The sequence below is a fragment of the Haliotis rubra genome, unplaced genomic scaffold (genome assembly GCF_003918875.1).
Source record: "Haliotis rubra isolate DU_JTF1 unplaced genomic scaffold, ASM391887v1 Scf36, whole genome shotgun sequence".
Taxonomy (NCBI): Eukaryota; Metazoa; Mollusca; class Gastropoda; order Lepetellida; family Haliotidae; genus Haliotis; species Haliotis rubra.
Genome location: NW_025767035.1, coordinates 139,693 through 157,359, shown reverse-complemented (window position 1 = coordinate 157,359; position 17,667 = coordinate 139,693). Strand labels below are relative to the sequence as shown.

General features: G+C 40.6%; 1 protein-coding gene across 2 annotated transcripts; it reads left to right on the top strand.

The window, feature by feature from the left end:
- Nucleotides 1–81: 81 nt before the first annotated feature.
- Nucleotides 82–17,229, top strand: LOC124285409 (G protein-coupled receptor 137Ba-like). 2 transcript variants are annotated; one of them, XR_006900814.1, is made up of 8 exons: nt 82–633; nt 3,468–3,511; nt 6,308–6,542; nt 9,866–10,015; nt 10,891–11,019; nt 11,505–11,617; nt 14,899–15,279; nt 15,363–17,229. XR_006900814.1 is itself a non-coding variant. In XM_046721632.1 (7 exons), exons 1-7 carry the CDS (start codon nt 190–192, stop codon nt 15,116–15,118), a joined length of 1,335 nt encoding a protein of 444 aa, XP_046577588.1. In that variant the 5' UTR covers nt 82–189; the 3' UTR covers nt 15,119–17,229. The 2 variants fall into 2 exon arrangements, 1 of the variants encoding a protein (XP_046577588.1); XM_046721632.1 differs by having other exon boundaries at nt 14,899–17,229.
- The last annotated feature ends 438 nt before the right edge of the window (nt 17,230–17,667 follow it).

Here is a 17,667-nt window from a genome sequence, read left to right as displayed (position 1 = left end):
CCTGTTCCATTACGATTATGGTATTTCATATTTTTAATTTTTATGAATAATTAATGTCAAAGGTCAAGGTCGCAAAAACAAATCAGCTGCTTCCGTCAGGAAAAGATGGGCGGTACTTCAGATAACTCGTTCATGGAGTATACTTGGGTGATCATGTAACAGCTTATCGGAGGACATGCTGTTCTTATAATGTCCGGTCAAGAGAGAATAGCCAGGATCTTTCCAAACGTGTTATTGTCACATTCTGAGGATTCTGCATCAGCTGTCAGTGACAATCCATATCCATTTGATATTCCGATAACAAGCTTACCACGACTAAAACCTGCCCTCTCGCCGAGTGTGCAGTTAAGTCTGACAGTCGTATACATATCATTATATGGGCTACTGTTCTTCGTTGTGTATATCCAGTTATGGATGATATGGTACTACCGACACAAACGTTTTAGTTACCAGACAGTATTCCTTTTCCTTTGTCTGATTTGGTCCGGTTTGAGAACGACTTTATTTTCATTTTACGTCCAAGATTGCGACCTGGCTAATGACTTGCCATGGGTATTCTATTGGTTGTTATACTGCTGTCCTGTCTGCCTACAGTTTACAACGCTGTGCCTACTGGTTTTATTTTTTGCACAGGTAAGATTGATGTTTACAAACAAATATTTATCTCTAGCTGTGAACCCAAACAAAAGCGTCATCATCCTGTCTAACCACAAATAACGTATATAAAGTCTGTTGATGGAAAGTGGTACTTTTTTAATATGATTGTAGATAAAGTAGGGAATGTTGACCTGTGGTACTGTGACAGCTGTCCGTATACAGACATGATCAAAGTACAGATAGTCATGATCACAAGAACGTTACATTTATTGATTCGTTTATGTTCTAAGGTCACAGATTGGTACTTAAAATTATTATATATAAAGCAGGGATTTACAGGAAGCGAATTCCTGAGTTTGCATAAAAATTGACACTGGACGCAACAAAATTTATTAGCGAGTCCACAGGGACTCGATTCCAATCAAGTGGCAATAAGTTATCACTGAGTTTGCTCCTAGCTGGGTTATGGTATTATTTGCAATTTAATTACTGTAACAATGTGATGATCATGATGCACAATAAAATAATTTAACAGTATTGATAATAATATTTAAGTGTCTGGGACCCCCATTTTGTTGTCCAGGACCCCCTGAAAATTAAGAGTATGAGTCCCAGGGACCCTCAAATACAGGACTGCATGTAAATCCCTGTATAAAGGCTGAATAATGACTGTAATACAGTGTATCATGAGTATGATAATTAATTCATTTTCCTAAAATATATGCAGTATGCAACTTAAAAATTATTCAGTATTTTGTATATGACAATTTACTTGACATCAATTGTAATTTCATTCAGGTGGTATCAGGACAAATGTTGTAGTAAAGTAAAGCAAAATAATAAAGTAAATAATTAGGAGCTGAAAGGAAATGAAAGATGCATGCATAGCATTACAACTTAGAATGACTACTGCATGTTTATAAGTATCTAAATATTGTTATTTGTTAGCATGTCTAGTTTACGCTCAGCAAGGTTTTGGAGAAAAAGCATTTGGTGTCAAATGCATGTAAACTTGTATACACATGATGGAAAAAATGTTGCATAATAAATGTATTGCCTAATTTGTATGAGTACAAGTTCTGAAGATCTTGGTTAGAATTGGTCATCAGCAGCCCGAGCTTGACGCAAAAGGTGACTGTTTATTGTAAGAGGCAATTTACAGGATCAGGTGGCCAGGCTCGCTGACTTGTTGATGCACGTCATCATATCCCACCTGTCCCATCATATTACCTAGTAGGTTAACACATGCCAGTTGCATAGATGGATGCTCATGATGTCAATCACTGAATTATCTGGTCCAGAATAATTAGTTTTGAAGACTGCTGCCATGCATACTTAAAACAAACAAATAAACAAACTATGAATACAGATTTTATCATGTTAGTATGTTTTTGATTTTGTCAGCAAAGATAGATACAATAATTGTGGTAGAAAATATCCTTCACATATAGTATAATGATCATAAATATATTCAATTTTGATAATCCGTTTTAATTGATGTGACAACACAAATTACACCAATTTATCATGTGTTATCTTTGTTTACACACTCAGCAATATTGCAGCTATATAACAGTGGTCTGTAAATAAATGGAGTCTGAATCAGACAATCCAGTGATGGAGATGAGCATCGATCTATGCAACTGGGATACAATGACATGTGTTAACCAAGTAGACGAGTCTTACCACCGTATCCTGTTGCTTGCCTTTTACGCGAAGCATGGGTTGCTGAAAATCAATTCTTCTGCCAGTGCTCAGCTCCCCTTCTTGCAAAACACCACTAATACATCAAGGAACGCTTTGTTGCTTGGCAACCCTAATACTTTCTGGAACCCCTTGCATCCGCTATCAAACATATATCCAGCACTCACTCATACATGCAATTTTTTAAAATGGACCCATACTAAACTTAGTAGTTTGATTGGTTGCTGATTTCAAGCTCACAAGCGAGAGAAATTCTGTTCTAATTAAACAAAGCATGTAGACATGCTAATGGTGTTTCACTTCTAAAATGAAGTGGGATGGTGGGATAGCCTAATGGTTAGTGTCAGCTCATCACACCGAAGGCCTGGGTTCAAATCCCCACATGGGTACAATGTGTGAAGCCCATTTCTGATGTCTTCCGATGTGATATTGTTGGAATATTGCTAAAAGCGACATAAACCATACTCACTCACTCACTCTAAAATGAAATTGACAGTGGCACAGGATAGGGGGCTATATATCAGAATCAGGGTTAGAAATGCAATTTCGGATAATTTAGGTGTGCCTTTGTGAAAATGGGTGTGCCCGTACATTTTTTATGATCCAATTAAACATAAAACATCACTACAGTCATGTGATTTTAATTTATTATTAGTAAATCAGTAAATATGTAAACCAGGATTTCCTGACACTATCATGATTTCGAGAATAGTTAGGTTTCATTTGTCCTGGACCATAAACTAACCCAGAAACTACTGTATATTACCATAGATAGGCCGGTAGTCATCCAAAACTGGGTTTCCTTTCATGCACACTGGCATTCAAATCGATCAGGTGTTAAGGTGTGAGATTGTGAGTGCCATGGATATAAATAGTTAAATGGGGTGCAAAATAAGGTTTTGAATCATTTGAATTAGTCAATTTGATTGCATTATCCATTAAATGAATCATGGTATTATTTGTATAATAATGTTTAAGGCATGCAACCAGGGCACCGTGAAATTGTAATATTTACTGTGCCATGACACCCAAATTATGCACTATTTTGATCACCGAGAATGGAGACATTATACTCTAGATAATGAAGGATGCGAGAAGATCCTCATCTGGTGTTGACAGCATGTTTAGTACTGAATATGATTAAGGACATGGATATTACTTTTCAGGTTGTTTTCAAGGCCAGAGCAAAGTATGAACCAAGCAAATTCAAGTAAGTAATGCTATTGGTTATTCATTCTTTTGTGATGTTTATAGTTCTTTAGAAATATTGGAATATTGGAAACATAAGTGGCATTATCTCTGTGTCATAAGTTGAAGCGAGGTGAAATGGTGAGGTTATGTGTGTCATTAGTTGAAGTGAGGTGAAATGGTGAGATTATCTGTGTCATCAATTGAAGTGAGGTGAAATGGTGAGATTACGTGTATCATCAGTTGAAGTGAGGTGAAATGGTGAGATTATCTGTGTCATCAGTTGAAGTGAGGTGAAATGGTGAGATTATCTGTGTCATCAGTTGAAGTGAGGTGAAATGGTGAGATTACGTGTGTCATCAGTTGAAGTGAGGTGAAATGATGAGATTATCTGTGTCATCAGTTGAAGTGAGGTGAAATGGTGACATTATCTGTGTCATCAGTTGAAGTGAGGTGAAATAGTTTGCACTATCTCCGTGTCACATGTTGAAGTGAGATGAATAGTTGAAAAAAGTGAAATGTTTTCAGGAACCTGTGCTTGTTGTAAGAGGCGACTAATGGGATTGGGTGCTCACTGACTTAGTTGATGCTTGTCATCGTTTCCCAATTGCATAGATCGATGTTCATGGTGTCATTGTCAATCACTTGATTGTCTGGTCCAGACTTGACTATTTACAGACCGCAGACTAATAGCCGGAAAATTGCTGAGTGCAATGTTAAAAAACATATCATCAAAGAATCAAAGAAAAACATTCTATGCCTTGATACAGAGACATAACACACATTCTGCTCATTAACCCTAGAATATACTTTGGTCAGTCCTGGGGAGCGTCACCTTGACAACAGTGATGCATGTGATAAATAAACAATTATCTCTGGGTGTTGATTATTCCCATGGCTAATGCTGAAAGTAAGTTCATTCATAGGAACAATGTGGTCTAGCAGCTGAATTTTTCCCTTTGAATGAGTCAAGAACCAAATACTTTTACAAAAGATTATGTTTATAATGGGCATGCTTATAATGAAATGATGGATATAACAAACTGTTTGTTTGGTCCCCGCGACTTTCTGTATATTTTAGTCAAAATATGTTATGTGTATAACTATGGTTATAATGAACTGAAGTAAGTGGTCCCTAAGAGCTGGTTACCACCATAGTATACTGTATGACTAATATAGATATGATAGGGTCTGTATAACAAAACATCCTGTTTTGTAAATAAAGATCCTCCAGGTTTAGAATGGTTTAATCTTTGTAGCCTGCGTAGTTTGGATAAGAAAGTGAGTTAAGCTTATTCAATAGGTAACTGCGCTTTTGAAATTAGTAAATCATACACGTATTCTTCATGTAAACTTATGTAATGTGTGAATGAGTTGAATTTAAGATGTTTTTAACATATGACAGATTCATGTGTGAGGGAAGACCAAAGTTATGGTAATATATAAGAGTACTAAGACGTACATTACTTGAGGTTTTCCGCCCACAGCAAGCTGACAAACCCAACTCGTTCTGATGCATGTTGACAGTCCTATTTTTATCCCTCGCAATGCGTTCTGCGACAGGTATTAAAATGCACTCCGTCCGTTCGTCCACCCATTCATCTATCCTTCTGTCCATCCATTCGTCCGTCCGTGCGTCCATGTATTATAATCAGAAATCCAAAACTACCAAAAGGCACCAGTTCACCACCAGACCTATCTATCTGCCAAGTCTGCTCCGGAAAAACGCACCAACTCCAACACAGATAAGTCTGGTGGTGAACTGGTGCCTGTTGGTAGTTTTGGAATTCTGAATAAAATATTTTTTGCATTTCCATGGCAACAAGTTTGACTTTGACTGCAATTGGCGTTGGTGCTCGTTTCCGGAGCAGAACTTTAAAACTGTTCAATATTTCTTCACCAAACCTGGCACATAGATAGATCTGGTGATGAACTGTTCCCTTTCGTAGTTTTGCATTTCTGAATAAGATATATTTTGCATTTCCATGGCAACAAATTTTACTTTGAGTGCAATTGGTGTTGGTGCTCGTTTCCGGAGCAGAACTTTAAAACTGTTCAATATTTCTTCACCAAACCTGGCACATAGATAGATCTGGTGATGAACTGGTGCCTTTTGGTAGTTTTGCATTTCTGAATAAGATAAATTTTGCATTTCCATGGCAACAAATTTTACTTTGAGTGCAATTGGTGTTGGTGCTCGTTTCCGGAGCAGAACTTTAAAACGATTCAATATTTCTTCACCAAACCTGGCACATAGATAGATCTGGTGATGAACTGGTGCCTTTTGGTAGTTTTGCATTTCTGAATAAGATATATTTTGCATTTCCATGGCAACAAATTTTACTTTGAGTGCAATTGGTGTTGGTGCTCGTTTCCGGAGCAGAACTTTAAAACGATTCAATATTTCTTCACCAAACCTGGCACATAGATAGATCTGGTGGTGAACTGGTGCCTTTTGGTAGTTTTGCATTTCTGAATAAGATATTTTTTGCATTTCCATGGCAACAAATTTTACTTTGAGTGAAACTGGTTTTGGTGCGCTTGGTTGACACATATCATTGTATTCCAGTTGTGTAGATCGATGGTCATACTGTTCATCACTGGTTATCTGGTCCAGATTCTATTATATATTTACAGTCCACTGCCATATGGCAGGCATATTGCTGAGTGTGGCATAAAACTAAACTCACCAACTCACTCACTCACTGCTATATACACGCCAAAACATTTGACATAGTCATAACTAATTGACATATCCATGAAGAGTATTTTGCCATTGCGGGGATATTGATGACTTTGTCTTCTTGTTTCCTTTCAGACGTCCCCTTCGAATCCTGGTCTTCCTGGCTATAATCGTGTTTGTGGTGTCCAATATAACATGTGCCATGGTCATCAAATACAGTGAGAGGAATTACTCTTCCATTCCACTGGAGCTCATCTATATACGGGTGGCCATCAATGACTCCCTTTTTATCATTTTTGGTATTGTACTTTCGTTCTGTATTTACAAAATGTCAAAATTGTCCTCCTCATCGCTGGTTCTGGAAGCCAAGGTAAGTTCCATGTTTCTCTGTTGCTGCCCTTTCCATTTTATGTAATCAGTAGGCATGGGTGGTGAACAGGGTGGTGTAATCAGTAGGCATGGGTGGTGAAGAGGGTGGTGTAATCAGTAGGCATGGGTGGTGAAGAGGGTGGTGTAATCAGTAGGCATGGGTGGTGAAGAGGGTGGTGTAATCAGTAGGCATGGGTGGTGAAGAGGGTGGGTGGTGTAGGCATGGGTGGTGAAGAGGGTGGGTGTAATCAGTAGGCATGGGTGGTGAAGAGGGTGTGGTAGTAATGGGTGGTGAAGAGGGTGGTGTAATCAGTAGGCATGGGTGGTGAACAGGGTGGTGTAATCAGTAGGCATGGGTGGTGAACAGGGTGGTGTAATCAGTAGGCATGGGTGGTGAACAGGGTGGTGTTATCAGGCATGGGTGGTGAGGGGGTGGTGTAGTGTAGGTCTGGGTGGTGAACAGGGTGGTGTAGTGGAGGCTGGGTGGTGAAAGAGGGGTGGTGTAATCCAGTAGGCATGGGTGGTGAAGAGGGTGGTGTAATCAGTAGGCATGGGTGGTGAAGAGGGTGGTGTAATCAGTAGGCATGGGTGGTGAAGAGGGTGGTGTAATCAGTAGGCATGGGTGGTGAAGAGGGTGGTGTAATCAGTAGGCATGGGTGGTGAAGAGGGTGGTGTAATCAGTAGGCATGGGTGGTGAAGAGGGTGGTGTTATCAGGCATGGGTGGTGAACAGGGTGGTGTAGTGTAGGTCGAACAGTGAACAGGGTGGTGTAGTGGAGGCTGGGTGGTGAAGAGGGTGGTGTAATCAGTAGGCATGGGTGGTGAACAGGGTGGTGTAATCAGTAGGCATGGGTGGTGAACAGGGTGGTGTTATCAGGCATGGGTGGTGAACAGGGTGGTGTAGTGTAGGTCGAACGGTGAACAGGGGTGGTGTAGTGTAGGCATGGGTGGTGAACAGGGTGGTGTAGTGTAGGTTGAGTGGTGAACAGGGTGGTGTAGTGTAGGTTGAGTGGTGAACAGGGTGGTGTAGTGTAGGTTGAGTGGTGAACAGGGTAGTGTAGTGTAGGTTGAGTGGTGAACAGGGTAGTGTAGTGTAGGTTGAGTGGTGATCAGGGTGGGGTAGTGTAGGTTGAGTGGTGAACAGGGTGGTGTAGTGTAGGTTGAGTGGTGAACAGGGTGGTGTAGTGGAGGCTGGGTGGTGAACAGGGGTAGTGTAGTGTAGGAACAGGGTGGTGATCAGGGTGGGGTAGGTGTAGGTTGAGTGGTGAACAGGGTGGTGTAGTGGAGGTGAGTGGTGAACAGGGTGGTGTAGTGGAGGCTGGGTGGTGAACAGGGTGGTAGTGTAGTGTAGGTTGAGTGGTGAACAGGGGGTGGGGTAGGTGTGTAGGATTGAGTGATGGTGAACAGGGTGGTGGTGTAGTGGAGGCTGGGTGGTGAACAGGGTGGTGTAGTGTAGGTAGGTTGAGTGGTGAACAGGGGTACGGGTGTAGTGTAGGTGGAGTGGTGAACAGGGGTGGTGTAGTGTAGGGTGAGAGTGGTGAACAGGGTGGGGTGAGTGTAGGTTGGAGGTGGGTGGTGAACAGGGTGTGTAGGCTGAGTGGTGATCAGGGGTGGGGTAGTGTAGGTTGAGTGGTGAACAGGGGTGGTGTAGTGTATGGAGCACAGAGTGGTGAGACAGGGGTGGTGTAGTGGAGGCTGGGTGGTGAACAGGGTGAGGTGTAGTGTAGGTTGGAGTGGTGAACAGGGTGGGGTAGTGTAGGTGAGTGGTGAACAGGAGGGTGGTGTAGTGGAGGCTGGGTGGTGAACAGGGTGGGACAAGTGTAGGTAGTGTGTGGGGTTGAGTGGTGAACAGGGAGTGTAGTGTGAGTGTAAGTTGAGGTTGTGAAACAGGGTGAAGTGTAGGTTGGTTGGTGGACAGGGTGGTGTAGTGTAGGTTGGTTAGTGGACAGGGTGGTGTAGTGTACAGGTTGGTTGGTGGACAGGGTGGTGAGAGTGGCTGGTGTAGTGTAGTGTAGGCTGGGGGGTGTGTAGTGTAAGGCTGGGATGGTGTGAGTGTAGGCTGGTGTAGGTAGGCTGTAGTGTAGTGTAAGTGTAGGCTGGTGTGGTGTAGTGTAGGCTGGTGTGATGTAGTGTAGTGTAGGCTGGTGTGGTGTAGTGTAGTGCTAGGCTGGTGTGGTGTAGTGTAGTGTAGGCTGGTGTGGTGTGTAGGCTGTGGGTGTAGTGTAGTGTAAGGGTGGTGTGGTGTAGGCTAGTGTAAGGCTGGTGTAGGTGGTAGTGGTGGAGTGTAAGGCTGGTGTAGTGTGTTGTAGTGTAGTGTAGGCTGGTGTGGTGTAGTGTAAGTGTAGGCTGGTGTGGTGTAATGTAGGCTGGTGTGGTGTAGACTAATGTAGTGTAGTGTAGGCTGGTGTGGTGTAGGCTGGTGTAGTGTAGTGTAGGCTGGTGAGGTGTAGTGTAGGTTGGTGTGGTGTAGTGTAGGCTGGTGTAGTGTAGTGTAGGCTGGGATGGTGTAGTGTAGGCTGGTGAGGTGGTGTATGTGTTATGGTGTGTGGTGTGGTGTAGTGTAGGCTGGTGTAGTGTAGTGTAGTAGGCTGGGATGGTGTAGTGCTGGGAGGCTGGTGTGTGGTGTAGTGTAGGGCTGGTGTGGTGTAGTGTAGACTGGGCTTGAGTACAAGGTGGTGTAGTGTAGGCCGAGAGGTTTTACAGGGTGGTGTAGTGTAGGCTGGGGTGGTGTAGTGTAGGCTGGGTTAGTGTACAAGGTGGTGTAGTGTAGGCTGAGAGGTGTACAGGGTGGTGTACTGTAGGCTTGGGTGGTGTAGTGTAGGGTGGTGTGTAGTGTAGGCTGGGCTAGTGTACAAGGTGGTGTAGTGTAGGCTGGGATAGTGTACAGGGTGGAACAGTGTAGGTTGGGGTGGTGTAGGCTGGTGCAGAGTAGTGTAGGCTGGTGTAGTGTAGGGTAGGCTGGGATAGTGTACAGGGTGGTGTAGTGTAGGCTGGTGTAGTGTAGAATAGGCTGGCATGGCGTGGTGTAGTGTAGGCTGAGAAGTGTACCGTGTGGTGCAGTGTAGGTTGGGGTGGTGAACAGGATGTACAGTGCAGGCTGGGTGGGCATTCTCAACAAGGTGGTATATATAGGTGAGCACAGGCATACATAAGAGAATGATATCTTCATATATCTTTTATGGTAGCAAACTGGTAATAATATATTCTAGACATTGTTTATGCAACATCAAGCCAGTGCGGCAGTATAAACCAATATCAGTACAATACGACCAGCATCCCCTGTAGTTTCACCCTGGAACTTATTGCGTGCTATCTCTGCTGACAGGGGACAAGTATGTGTCAGGCAATCGCGGCCTGTGTTGTCATCCTGATGCTGTTTACATCCAGAGCTATCTACAACTTTATCTCCATCTACCCAGCCCTGAAGACCAAGGTTCCCGACTTCGGCTATGACTGGGTCAATGTATCTGACCAGGTTAATGTCTATTGTTGATATAGTCTCATATTACACTCTACACTTAGCCTGGATTAGTATTACAGGTTGTTTCTTCAAAAGAGATATGGATTTTCCTTTTGACAAAATATATAAAACTTTTGAGTAGATTCCTTAAACACTGCCTATTCTATAGTTAAATATTTCAAAAAAATGTAAAATGTTTAATTAAGTTGAAAAGATTGTGACGTTCATTGTGCTTTTTGATTTTTGTGTGTGCATTAACTAGTTTACATCGGTTGAAAGTATTTTCATATTGTTTAGCCAAATGCAAAGAGAATTGTTTCTGTACAAACGCTTTTTGAAAGGGTCACAATTGGTTCAGTGAGTCTGAATGAAACACGCATTAACTCAGCTCCCCTGAACATTACACCCAACAATCTTGTTATCAGTGCTTGTGGCAAACTATTCTTTATTTCATTTCTGCAGATTTTGTTGATAAAAGGACCTTGTTGATAGGTTGGGAAAAAGTGAAAGGACTCAAAGGTTTTGGACCTTCAAATTGTTCCCTGCATGTGCTGCCTTGTGAAAATCTGTTTTTGAAAATTACTTTCAGAAGATTAAAACATTGTGTAGTTTGTTATTCCATTTCTTAGTAATTTAACATCATCAGAATCAGTAGGTTAATTAAAATGAATTATCTTTTCAATTAGAACATCTAATTCAAACCAGATCATTTCCTCCAGTTCAAAACCTCTTTCAAATACTCATGTCTCTCTTTTTCAATTACCGGTACATAATCATGGTCCATCAGGACGTTACCTTTAATGGAAAAAATCTCATTTGAAATTTGTGAATTTTAAATGGGATTTCAGTTCCCACATTGTGTTTCGGTTATATATTTGTTTTTCTTGCAGGCTGACTTCAATGATCTGTCTGGGGGATATGAGTACCTTTCTTTCGGAATCGTGTTGTTCGTCTGGGAGGTCCTACCAACATTTGTTGTTGTGTTGTTTTTTCGAGTCAAAAGAGCCGTCAATGCTGTGGTAGGTAGATTTCATGTTATTTCCTTTTATTGATGTGATGTATGTGTTTTGTGTTCAGTCACAAACAGAAATTATTTAAGGGGAAATTCTGTGTTAGTTTCGGATCTAAGCATCTTATCATTGTTGTATTAAATGAGGAAATAGATTTGGCATATCATCATGCGCCAATGTCATGGACTTTGCTCATAACATCTATCACTGGTTTGACTTATCTACACGCTACATTGTTGCATTGCAGTTTTAATGAGAGCCCAGCCCAACAAACAGAAACTTTTGCTCCATAAAACGTGAACACAGAGAACATTCGTTGGCCATTTCAGTGCCTTAGCTGTTTAGATCAACTATAGGTCATTCTCCATTACAGCTGTTTCACAGTAACATTCAACATGATAAGAACAGCATATAAGGAACAGTAGGTTACATGTCTTGTTGAAACTCTCTTTATTGCTGCATTCCGTGCCTGATACATGTCTGGATATTTGCAGGCACTGAACGATCTCTCCAACCACAGCCATAGTTCAAAGGTGTTTTTCTTTGATAACCCTCGTCGCTATGACAGTGATGATGATCTCACTCGGGATGATCCACATTCGGTCAAGTAAGTTGTTGGTCTTTACATAATAAACTTCATTTTTTCTTTTCTGCAAGGTTAACCATGAAAATATGACAAGGATGGCAGGTTTGGTACTGTGTCAAACTGTCATTTGTCATTTTGAAATGTAAAAGTAGTTGTTAAGATATGAAATATATATAATATCCAAAACCTATTTAAATAGCATTGCCTTCATTATCCTCCATTCACTACTGCTTGTGTAAGTTACATTCAGTAAGATATGCTGTTCCAAATCCTCCGCAGGCTTGTGCCAAGAAGCCAAGAAGATGGTAGCATTCACTCTGATTGTCTCATTGGTTCATCCAATACCTCCTATTGAGTAATTGTCATATGCTTATATGCATAAGTAAATGATCTGATTTTGATAATATTGTAATGGCTGGTAACGGAAATCAAGTACACTTGCTCAAAGTTATTTTTCCAGACTTTTCGTGTCAGTCAACATGAAGAGATACACTGACAGACTCGAGTCATGGTGTGCTGTGAGTTTCAGCCACTCTTGATTTGATAGGAGGAAACAATTTCCCTTTGATTAAAAACTATCAGTCCTTAAATATGTCCTGGATAATATGACAGAAGTGTTGTGACACCCACTAGCAACATTTCCATGAGCCCAAGACTAGGTGACTTGGGCGCTGGCTGGTGTACAGGATGGTATGACAGCGGGACGGCAGGATGGGGTAGGTTCGAACATGGGGTGTGCAACACATATGTCTGAACCTGCTGATGTTTGTTTAGTTGGAGACTGCACAGAGGAACTATTGCATCCTTCCGACATTGTATTTAGAGCAGCAGCCAGTGTTCACTAAATATTGAGGCTAAAGGAACTTCAGAATTGTATTCACTGTCATTTGCACCCTGCATCATGGTCAACAGCTGTTGCAGTGCAACATGCAAGATGGAAGTAAAACCAATTTACCAACTGAGCTTGCTCAGGCTTTTCAGTAAGTTTAACAACTGCCAGAAGCCTTTTTATTTTATTTTTGGCTGAAAATGAAGTAAACAAAGTGGATTTCAGAAGAAACAATATGATGGCAAATAAGTTTGAAGCTTCTGTGAGAGTTTTGTTGCTAAAACATGTCTTGAAACACTGCGTGAGAAGTGCTATATTTGTTGCTTAAAGTCACTGCGGTCAAATTTGTTTTTACATTCACGTCTTAACCTAATCTGAATGGAATGGTTAAGTTTGTTAGGTCTTCCCTGTGTTCGTTACCAGGTGTGACTTTATAACACTGTGAGCTCTTAGCAAGTTGACACGTACATATCTGTAGAAGCAGTAGCACATCAGATATTACAACAGAAATTATAACATGAATTCTGAATTTTTCTTTTTTTCCTATTTAGCTGAAAATGATAAATTTTAATTCTATGAGCATGACTACAGTTTTAGACTATCTTGAATAATATTGAATTTTATTTGACAAATAATATCTAAAACATATGATAAGGCCAGACCAATTTCATTTCTTGTTTTTCGGATCCGCCGGTCGTATTTCTGCAAGAATAAGAAAAAAATAAAAATTAATTTTCCCCGCTCAAAAAAATAAAATCCTCATGTTTTTATCGGCCCAAACTGTAAACTTACAACAAAAAAATTGTTAATTGTTTTTTGCCCCATATACATTTCATAAATTACCAAAAATAAAATACTTTTAGGAATATTTTATTTTATTTTATTTTATTTAGGGATATTACTTTGACTGGTGATTTTTTATATAGTATTTTCCCTCCTGCCTTCAGGTTTTCTGAGGACAAAAATCTGTAAAACAATAAATAAAATTGATCTGGCCTAATAATGAATTAGCATAGGATACAGAATCAGATGGACACTAAAGTGACTGCAAACAAATTAGGTGTTATGTTGTATTGGACAGGGAAGATTAGAAGCCAAAATGATAGAATTCTTACCTTGTTTACCTCATTTTGGTTTGGAGCATAACTGAGGGCACGGTGACATGAGAATGGGTCAGCTGTCACATGACTGAGGGCACAGTGACATGAGAATGGGTCAGCTGTCACATGACTGAGGGCACAGTGACATGAGAATGGGTCAGCTGTCACATGACTGAGGGCACAGTGACATGAGAATGGGTCAGTTGTCACATGACTGAGGGCACAGTGACATGAGAATGGGTCAGCTGTCACATGACTGAGAGCACAGTGACATGAGAATGGGTTAGCTGTTACATGACTGAGGGCATGGTGACATGAGAATGGGTCAGCTGTCACATGACTGAGAGCACAGTGACATGAGATGGGGCAGCTGTCATGTGACTGAGGGCACGGTGACATGAGAATGGGTCAGCTGTCACATGACTGAGACCACAGTGACATGAGAATGGGTCAGCTGTCACATGACTGAGGGCACGGTGACATGAGAATGGGTCAGTTGTCACATGACTGAGGGCACGGTGACATGAGAATGGTTCAGTTGTCACATGACTGAGGGCACGGTGACATGAGAATGGGTCAGCTGTCACATGACTGAGGGCTCAGTGACATGAGATCGTGTCAGCTGTCCCATGACTGAGGCCATGGTGACATGAGAATGGTTCTGTTGTCACATGACTGAGGGCACGGTGACATGAGAATGGGTCATTTGTCATGTGACTGAGGGCACGGTGACATGAGAATGGGTCAGCTGTCACATGATTGAGAGTACAGTGACATGAGAATGGGTCAGCTGTCACATGACTGAGGGCATGGTGACATGAGAATGGGTCAGCTGTCACATGATTGAGAACACAGTGACATGAAAATGGTTCTTTTGTCACATGACTGAGGGCACGGTGACATGAGAATGGGTCATATGTCATGTGACTGAGGGCACAGTGACATGAGAATGGGTCAGCTGTCACATGATTGAGAGCACAGTGACATGAGAATGGGTCAGCTGTCACATGACTGAGGGCACAGTGACATGAGAATGTGTCAGCTGTCACATGATTGAGAGCACAGTGACATGAGAATGGTTCTGTTGTCACATGACTGAGGGCACGGTGACATGAGAATGGGTCAGCTGTCACATGACTGAGACCACAGTGACATGAGAATGGGTCATTTGTCATGTGACTGAGGGCACGGTGACATGAGAATGGGTCATTTGTCATGTGACTGAGGGCATGGTGACATGAGATCGTGTCATTTGTCATGTGACTGAGGGCATGGTGACATGAGATCGTGTCATTTGTCATGTGACTGAGGGCATGGTGACATCAATGAATCGAAAGATTGTAAACCAATAGTAACAGCCTGTTCTATTTCAGTTACAGTGTACACAACTCTACCAACAGTATTGACAATGGAGGCATCTCGCGTGGTACTCCCATCCTCACCCCGAATGGGAGGCTCACACCGAGGGGTGGCACACCCAGAGGCACCCCCAGGACGGCATATGGGTCCATAATGAGTAGAAGTATGGCCTCTAGTCGCCTGGGGACATCACCCTCACCAATCATGTACAACGGGCCCCAGTTGTATCAGTGACATAATGGCTGATGGTGGTAGGATGGTGATTCATGTGATATGACTTGCTGGTGCTGTGATGAAGAATGTACACTTTGTCAAAATGGTTCAGTGGGAAGGGGAAGTGAAAGACTTAGTTGATGCTTTCAGAGAATGTGCTTTATGAGCATGGTTGACCCAAGGTCAAGTATATCAGTGTCAAAGGGTAACCAGTGGCACTTCCAATGGATACAGAAATGTGCTTTATGAGCATGGTTGACTCTAGGTCAAGGATATCAGTGTCAAAGGGTAACCAGTGACACTTCCCGTGGATACAGAAATGTGATTTCCGCTGACATCATTGTCCCTGGACGAAGAGAAGTTTATGTATATAACCATATTTTGATATGCATTTTCATTGACTTACCATATTCATTGTAATAAGTGCCCTGGGTACTTAGAAAACTCACAAGGGGCTCTTCTTAAAAAACAACTAAAACTTTTGAGTTACTCGTCAGTTAATAACCCTTTCTTGTTGTTTCCTATAATAATGTAATCTGCACAAAAATATGGACTGACAGATACTTTTGTTTGTCTAAGTATATGAGATCATGCAAGTATTTGTATATAGTGTGGATAAAGTGTTTAATAAGGGAACCTAATATTTTGAGTAAGTTAACGTCTTACACCTTGTGATATATGTAATAAAGGTTGTATCGTCACCACAGATGTAACATGACATGACTCTTTCATGAGGATACTGATGGGAGTTTGGACAGGTACACTACATGTTCAGTGTAAAAGTGTCATCGATAAGTCATGCAGTTTGTGAAGAATCATCTGATCACTGTTGAAACAAGGAAAATATGTATTTTGCTAAGAGATGAAATTGTGATAGGAGCCCCCGCAGTGTATAATTCTTGCTATAAGTTATACAGAGAAGCTATGATTGGGCAGCCCCTGAAATGTTAAATCCTTGCTATAAGATATACAGTGAAATATACATTAGATTTAAGCCAACACAAAAGGTACGTGTCTGTCTCTTCAGTTGATGAATTTACATAGAACTTAAGCATACCGTTTATTGAGTACTGCTTGTAAATACAAATGTACAACAAAACAGGGTTTTCCTGTAACACTTGTGAGATTTAATTGATGGGATAGTATCATTACAAATGACATAATAGTTTTATATCCAAAGACACATATTTATATATATTAATATCTTTGATACTATGAATTGTGTATGCAATCATATTTATTGTCAGTGCAGATTATCCAAAAGAAATATCATCCATTCTATAATGTGGCATAATTTTTTTATCAAATATTTAATTATGTTTATTGTTAATGCAGTGCTTTTATTACATATTAGCTGTTCTGAAAGTTGTTATCGAAAAATTACTTCCTTGTAAGGAAGACAGTTTCACGGGGTTAGTCACATACAACAATTCATTATATCTTGGGAAACAGGATGTTTCTGCCTCTACATCATGTATTATTCAAACCAACTGTAGAACAACAGACAAGATGGCTGCTTTTTGTTATTCTGTTTATCTGTTACATCAAAGCTGAAGTACAGAATCTGTGAAAGGAATGACAAAAGCAGCTCTTTAAAATGTGTTGCACATTGTGTATGGATATTTGTCAATTGTTACAATACCCCGGTATATCACCAAATGAATCAATCATGTGTTGGTACACATCTTGTATGTTCTATCACCTATAACATTCCTTAGTGTATAATTGATTACTATGCTTGAAAAAGAAGGATGTGTACCTCAGCTTGACGTAGTTTTACACAAAGTTTTTCAAATTCAACTTTTGTCTGCTAGTTTGTGAATAAAGTGTAAGATGAAAATCATATTATTAACAGTTTATTTCTAACCGTGCTTTAGTGCTGTACACAGAGGAAGTTTCCTCTTTGTGGGTTCACATCCTGAACTATTTTTGTGTTTGTTTGACATGTACTTGATGTGACCTTGAACTTTGCATTGTTCATTGTTTATGTAAGTGAGATGCCTATTGCTGTACAAATACTCATATTTTGTTGACGATGTTGTTTTACAGATAAAGACACTAATTTATCATTCCATGGTTTATTTTTTGTCACTGTTTGTCTACTAACATGCATGTTTGTGCAAATATTCTTAGCCCATTTCTGGTGTCCCCCACCGTGGTATTGCTGGAATATTGCTAAAGCAGCGTAAAACCATACTCACTCACTCACTAAAAAAACAAAAGAATCCTTTTCTATCTTTGTCTTAAACTTGTTAGGTGTTTTTTGGCTGTTATGCTATGCCATGAGAGCAGATGTTATGTTGGAGAGAAACACCATGTACAAACAGCTTTAACTACAGGCTGTGACAATTTCATGAATGTGCAAAGCTGTTATGCCTGAGACTTGTTCCATTCTGTAAGTATTGTGCATACAACTATAGTCTGTTTGCAGTGAAAACGTACCAATGAATTTCACTTCAAAGTGCATTTAAGATTGCGAATGCTCATAATTTTACCTTGCCAATTGAACATTTAAATCTCAGAATTTTATTTAACTTAGGATAAAAGTTGTTTAACAGATGATCATAGTT